This window comes from Egretta garzetta, unplaced genomic scaffold (genome assembly GCF_000687185.1).
Source record: "Egretta garzetta isolate BGI_Z169 unplaced genomic scaffold, ASM68718v1 scaffold202, whole genome shotgun sequence".
NCBI classification, from domain to species: Eukaryota; Metazoa; Chordata; class Aves; order Pelecaniformes; family Ardeidae; genus Egretta; species Egretta garzetta.
In genome coordinates, this window is record NW_009258891.1 from 697452 (window position 1) to 704120 (window position 6669).

General features: G+C 48.2%; 1 protein-coding gene across 1 annotated transcript in view; it reads left to right on the forward strand.

The window, feature by feature from the left end:
* The window catches only part of LOC104122018 (protein phosphatase 1 regulatory subunit 12B-like), a 76894-nt gene extending 70732 nt beyond the window's left edge, over positions 1-6162 (forward strand). Inside the window, exons 15-18 of the mRNA XM_035889731.1 lie at positions 3901-3991; positions 4443-4613; positions 5330-5513; positions 6041-6162. Coding sequence (XP_035745624.1) covers positions 3901-3991; positions 4443-4613; positions 5330-5513; positions 6041-6084 — 490 coding nt within the window. The 3' untranslated portion in view covers positions 6085-6162. The remainder of the gene's footprint in view (positions 1-3900; positions 3992-4442; positions 4614-5329; positions 5514-6040) is intronic.
* Positions 6163-6669: the final 507 nt, after the last annotated feature.

The window sequence follows — 6669 nt, forward strand, 5'->3', positions numbered from 1 at the left end:
ATTCCTGCTTTACCAGCTCGTATATCCAGGCTTGCTATTGCCCTGTTTTGAATCTCCCCTTCTATTAGCATTTGATTGCAGCTCCTTTCGCGATAGCCATGAGTCCTTGGGATCCATCTTTGCATTGCACTGTCCTGATTAAAAGAGTTACAGAGAAAAGAGGTGTTTTCTTAAAAAATGGGAAGAATTAAGCAGGTGCCAGGTTCATCATTTGGTTCCCAGCTTTTTTCTGAGTAACGCACAAAGCGAAAGCCTGTAGCTCTCCTGCGGCAGCAGGCCCCGCTTGTCTTCGTCCCTGGGAGCTGAAAGCTTCAGCCGTGTTTTTGCTGACTCTCACGTACGCATCTCTAATGATTTATATTCTGCTGCTTGTGCTTGCAACCAAAACTCTGGGAAAAACTCGGTTCTGCTTTACGCGTGCCTTGATCTTGGCGTGGTGGCTGCTCTTATTTCATGTGTCCGAGAAGGCTGATGGCGAGAAAACGCAACGCACAGGACCAGTTCTGTGAAGAGCTGCTTCGATCACGCTGTATTTGCTTGAATTAATGGGATTGCATAGGTACTGCACTTCAGCAAGCAATGTGTTTCTTGAACGTGTAATTAAAAGCTCCGTGGGTTGTTTACAGACCGCCTTGCACCCCATTTGCTGGCCGTCCCCTGCAGCTTGCTGCTGTCGGCAAGTTTTCTGCTTTGGAGAGCAGCGTATCGCGCGCTGCCATCCAGCCCAGCCTGGCTGCGGGGCTGCATCAGGCTTGGCACCTCCTTCCAGTGAATTTGTCCTGTCTTGCTTCCTTCCATCCCATTTAGCACACTCAGCTCTCTTAAAATTCAGCTTGTAAGCAAAGTGAAGCATCACCTAAAATTGTAAAATCTGTCTTTATCCTCCCTCCCCCAAAGGAAAAACCCAACCCCAAGTAGCGCAGGAGCGTGGTGGAATTGCCAGCAGGCGTGGTGTCTGCTGTTTGCATCTGAAATATTTACAGCACAGCCGCCCGCCTTCATCACCAGGAGCAGGCTGGAGCTGCTTACTCGGAGAAACCGGCCTCATCACCGCGCGATGCCTCTGCCGGCTTGTTACAGAAAATTCCGTTATCTCAGGCTTGTGAAATGGCTTTGGGTGAGCTCCAAGAAGTGGGGAATTGTGTAAATGGAAAGGAACCAAAAGTTAGCAATCGATAAAGGCTGCAGCCCAAACTGAGCCGCTCTGACTTGCAAAATGTGCTTGTCTGAAGATTAAGTCACTGGTACAGCTTGGACACCCAAACCTGCTGATGGTGTTCTAACATATTCCTGGGTTTTAATAAATTCTGGGGAGCAGAGGGAAAAAGCCTGGGAGGATGATGGGTAAGAGACACAAAATGGTTTTCCTCCTGCTGTATCTGCACGCTCCCGTAGGCAAAGCTGTAGCTAAACAGCGAAAGGAGGGGAATCCTGCAGGCTGGCTGTGCTCCTGCGGACCTGCCCCAAAGCCGCCCTCGTGGCTCGGCAGCAGCGGGCCCGGCCTCCCAGTCGGTCGCTGGGGCTGACCAATTCCCCTCAGATTTGCCTAAACATTTTTGAAACGACTCTGAAAATCTGTTTTGTCCTCTCTCGCGCCCCGTGGCGGGGAGTTCGGCATCATTTTATCGCGTGCAGAAGTACTTGGGCTGCCCTGAGCGTGACCTCGTGCTGCTCGCCCGCACCGGCAGCGTTCCCGAAGGCCCGCAGCGTAGGTGCTGTTGTGTGAGCCGAGCCCCTCGGGCAAAGGCAGGGCTCGTCTTCCCTCCTCTTATTCCCGTCGTACGTCCGTCGTTCCTACCGGCCTGTGTCCTCGTTGCAGAGCGTGAGATGTAAATCCCACCAATTCAGAGCTGTTGCGGCAAACTGTCCACCTCACTTAGCTACAAATTTACTTGGTTTATATGTTTCGGGAACTATTTTTTTTTTTTTTTTACTACTGCTCTGAACTTACTTTGCAGTATATTTTGCCAAATGCCTTCTTCCTGTAGGTGGCTTATTGCTTCTGGATGCTGTGCAAATAGCAGCTATTCTACTTGTGTCAAAAGCTGCAGAAAATGCTTATTGTTTCCTTAATGTGCCATTACCTGGGTAGCACAGATGCACTGCATAAAGGAGAGCAGAAGAGAACCACTTGTCTGCAAAATTAGGAGTTGCACAGCCTTCATTCATCAAACAGCGGCTTTTTTGTTCATGAAGCAGCGAATTCTTGGGAGGCAATCATCCCTCTGAATTTTAGGCACTTCCCGCCTTGGCGTATCCATCACAGCTAGCGGGTCTGTCTGGATAATCAATGGGAAGCAATGAGCTCCTCTGCAATGCTTGCACAGGATCTGTGCTGGAGGCTCTTTCTGAAGGTGACAAATTGTGCCCTGGGAGTGCGGTTGGGCGAGCCTGGCCAGCGCGGGTGCAGGCGCCTCCGTTGCAGCCAGCTCCCAGCGGACGATTCGTCTCCTCCAGAAGCTGGCAGTGCCGGCATCTCCAGCGCAGGCGATCGATCCTTTGCGCTCTCCTTGTCGTCTTGGGAGATCAGGGGAGTTCGGGCTATGATTTGTCAGGTCAAATACGCCGGGTTTAGGTGAGAAGGCTCTCACGTCTGCCTCACCAACGCTTGAAGAGCGAGGTGAGTGGCTCCTGTGGAGGTGCCTCCAAATAGCCCTGGGAACCCCCACTTGGTGGCGTCTCTGGAGGTCGGCCTCTGTTTGGCTGTACGCCCAAATCGGTGCTGAACACGGGATGGGGAAGGTGGATGAAAGCCGTGGTGGCGATGATGGTGGCGTGATCCAGACTTGGTAATTCGTTGAGGTGTTGTCACAGCACAGCGAAGTTAGTGAGCTTTCTAATACATGTCCTCACTTACGGGATCAGGAGCGAATTCTGTTCAGCCCATTACCTTTTCCATGGAAGTAGTCTGTAGTGGAGAACCAGAAGGGTCCAAGGACAAAGTAAGCGTATTCCTTGATAGATCTTAATCCCCCACTTGGCTAATTATTATTCTTCACACGTACCTAGATCTTTGATATTCTCTTCATCTGTGGCAGTGACAGACCTCCAAAAGAACATTGCATTATAGGCACCCTCATCCTCGTACGGGGAGACTGTTAATAATCAGTCCCAATTAACCAGGCTGAAGAGTCCAACCCAATCTTTCCTAAGGTGGAAGCCACAACTCTGTGGGAGCACTGCCGAATTCCTCTCCAGTTCCTCCACAGTGAATGCCAGTGCAGAGAGTTCAGTTTATAGGTTTTCATGTCTGTAATTCTCTTGAGATCTCCCTGGATTAATGAAATCTGGTGGTGACCAGCTCTGTATTTGAACTGGGTGGGTTTCAGTGCTAAGGGACTCTGTTCACTCCGGCGTGTGAAGGTCATTTCTTTAATTTCCTGGCTTTTGGTGTTTTGTCTTTATAAGATGCCTGCGGTCCAGCCTCTTTCTAGCATGATGGATTTCATATTGATGAAGACAGCAGATTGCAGGAATATGATCATGAATATAATGACAGGAGGGAGGGTCTGAGGAATGTGCCAGTGCAGGATTTCTGTTCTTGAGATCTTTATCTAAATGAGAGAAGGTTTGGGGTTTTTTTCCTGTTGATGCAATAAGATGTAGAATGGGGCAAATAATATACTAAAGAGTTGCACCTTTTTTTAACAGAATGTGTCCAACATGAAAGAGTTTATTTAGAGACTCTGTGGAGAAAGTAACGCAAGCATTTTTGTATCACGTACTCATGGGAAGGGCGTCCCAAAGCAGAAGATGACAGTATCATGGTAGATGGAGCTAAAATGATTTTTGTCCATATGAAAGAGAATAATATCTCAGCTCAAGAGCCCGCAGAGGCAGGAAGGGAGAGCATCTGGGATTATTCTAACCTCTTCTGCCCCCACCCTTTTTTTTTTCCAGGTCATATCTGACTCCGGTGCGGGATGAGGAAGCAGAATCGCTGAGGAAGGCACGGTCCAGGCAGGCCCGGCAGACTCGCAGGTCTACACAGGTAAAGACTGGCAATACTCACGTTTGTGTGTAGGACAAACAGACCTGATGCACAGGGAGGCAAGATTTTCTTTTGCTCTACTTTACTACTTAGGGCAAGGGGCTTGTCTGTCCTTGCGCTGGGTTGGAGAGGTTCTGACAAAAGTTCCTGCAGTCATTACAAAATACGCCCCTGATATACAGGAATTAGATGTCAAAGTTCTTGTCTCTGCAGCATACCTGCCTCTTAGTTTGTAGCTTGATCACGTATGTTTGGGTTGCTGTCAGTCAGTGGTCAGGTCGGTGCACTGAGCAATGTGTTAGAGGCAATGGAATGCTTTTTTTTCCGGTTAGCATGAAGATGAAACGTGAGCCTGGGCAGCCATGAGCCTGCTGGGCGTTATAAATGGACCTGGAAGACTTTAAATACAATTGCAGAAATTTAAAAATTCTCTCTTTTTCTTTCTCCCTAGGGTGTGACCCTGACAGACCTGCAGGAGGCAGAGCGAACCTTTAGCCGGTCTCGGGCAGAGCGGCAAGCTCAGGAACAACAAAGCGAGAAGGCTGAGAGCACTGAGCCCACTGAGGACAGCAGTGAGAGGCAGGAGACCCGGCCACGGTGGAGCAGAAACACGGATGAGGAGGTGATCCTCCTGACCTCCCTTCCCTTTGTTTCAGAGTTAATGCAACCATTTAGGATAGCTGAGATCGGGAGCAATTCTCTTGGGGATGTCTGTTTATTTTAAGGGGGATAGGCTGGAAGGAAGCAATACCGAGGAGCAGTACCTCACCGCAGCCGTCTGCGCGAGGGGTGCGGGTGTCTAGGGGTTAGAGGTTCCTTCGCTCTCTGCTGGGAATTTCACTTTTCTGTCTCTTGCCAGAAAATAAAACTGTAAATCACAGAAGGTGGAATGAGAAGGCTAATGATAGAAATGTGGCCTGGATCCATCCTCGCTGTGCAGACTGGACCGAGGCTTTGTCTTTGCTTTTTTCCACAGATGTTCAGTGTGTAATGGAAAGCTGGAGGGACCAGTTTCCTCCCCTGGCCATCACTTCTGGTTTTTTACTCTAAATCACTTGTTTAATATTAGGTAACTTGTTTGTCCTGCTATTGGCAGTAGAGAGAAGGAGATTGATCCCAGACTTCCCAGCGATGGGAAAGGGCTCTCACATTGTAGCTGTATGATGCTTTTAAGATTCATCCCAGTCTGATGGAATAAACTTGGTCTGGCGGATGGAGGTGATCGCTTCCAGCAGCAGCGATCATTACACCCTGAAAGATTACCCAGTTCCCTGAAATCCCAGATCTGCTCGTTCCTCTTCATTCTACTGACTTTTTGTCATGGTTCTTTGTTTATAGACTGTCTATCGGCGATTAAGGTGCCCGGTACAGCCAGACAAACCTACGACGCCTGTATCTCCCTCAACGTCAGCACCTCTCCTTTATACAAGTTCATACCTGACTCGAACAAATAAGTATCTAGGTCTTGACTCTGTGAATCCAGCAGACTTCAGAGGTGCAGCCACAGAGATGGAGAAAAATGGTATGTAGCCAGTAGAGTGAAGGACAGTCAAAGCTTGGGGATTTTTGGGAGTTTTAGAACTTTTGATGTGTACAGAGAGAATAAACTTGCTTGTTATTCTGAGGGGAGCTGCCTCACAAAGCAAATGTTATTTATTTAAATGGAAATCCTAAGGTAGGATACAGCCTATTGCTTGTAACAGAGAGGGATAAAAGGATGCTTTCCATTTTGGGTAAGTAAATGAGACAGTAATCCATGGAGCGTTTAGATCTTAGAGCTGGGGGGAGCAATTCTCCTAGTACAGTTTGTCCTCAGAACAGGAGTAAGTTGGGATGATTTGGGGAGAGCTGAGAGCCAGGGCGACCTCTCTGGGCCCTGATAAAGGAAGGAGTGTGAGTAACCAGACGCAGTAAGGTGCTGGGATTCCATTCCATTTGTTTTAATAACTGCTTTGTAAAATAACACAAGCCAAGATGACCTCGATCAGCTTGAAAAGAACCCTAGAACCTTAGCAAGAGCACAGATGTAAATCACTGAAACCAAAGCAGTCTTTCTTTGCTTGGCCAGAGTGCGAAGATCAGGATTTAGATGACAGATCTCTGAACAAACAGTCAATCCGAGAGAGGCGGCGGCCAAAAGAGAGGCGAAGAGGCACCGGCATCATTTTCTCAACAAAAGATGTAAGTTTGAGTTCCTTAGAGAAGAGAAACTAATTCTGTCATATTCAGGGCCAAGCTTCATGTTTTTTCCAAAGTCAGTTGATTTCCCATTAGTCCTTCCCTCTCCCACTCTATTCCAGACTGGCATTTCCAAAGGAATCACATCCCTGTGGGGCCCCTGTAAAATTCAAGCAGCAGGCTCTGGGAAGCCTGTTCCTGAGCCATTAATCAGTATGATCCTTGCACAGTTATGAAAGAGCCCACACGGGAGAAGAGAGATTAGAAGTCTAGTTTCTTTGGAAGAAGGAGGTCACGAGCCATTGGAAGTATTTTCAGATTCCTCCGAGCCCGAATTTGGTTATGCTTTAGGCTCCCTAAAAGGAAGACACACACAGCATAAATACAGAAGAGCTGTCTGTGTCGTGGTCGTTTCTCTTAGTCCTGCTTTCAGAAGGATTTTTTCAGTCTGAGGGAAGAAATCCAGCCCCCCAAACCTTGGCTAGAGATTCGGGTAGGAA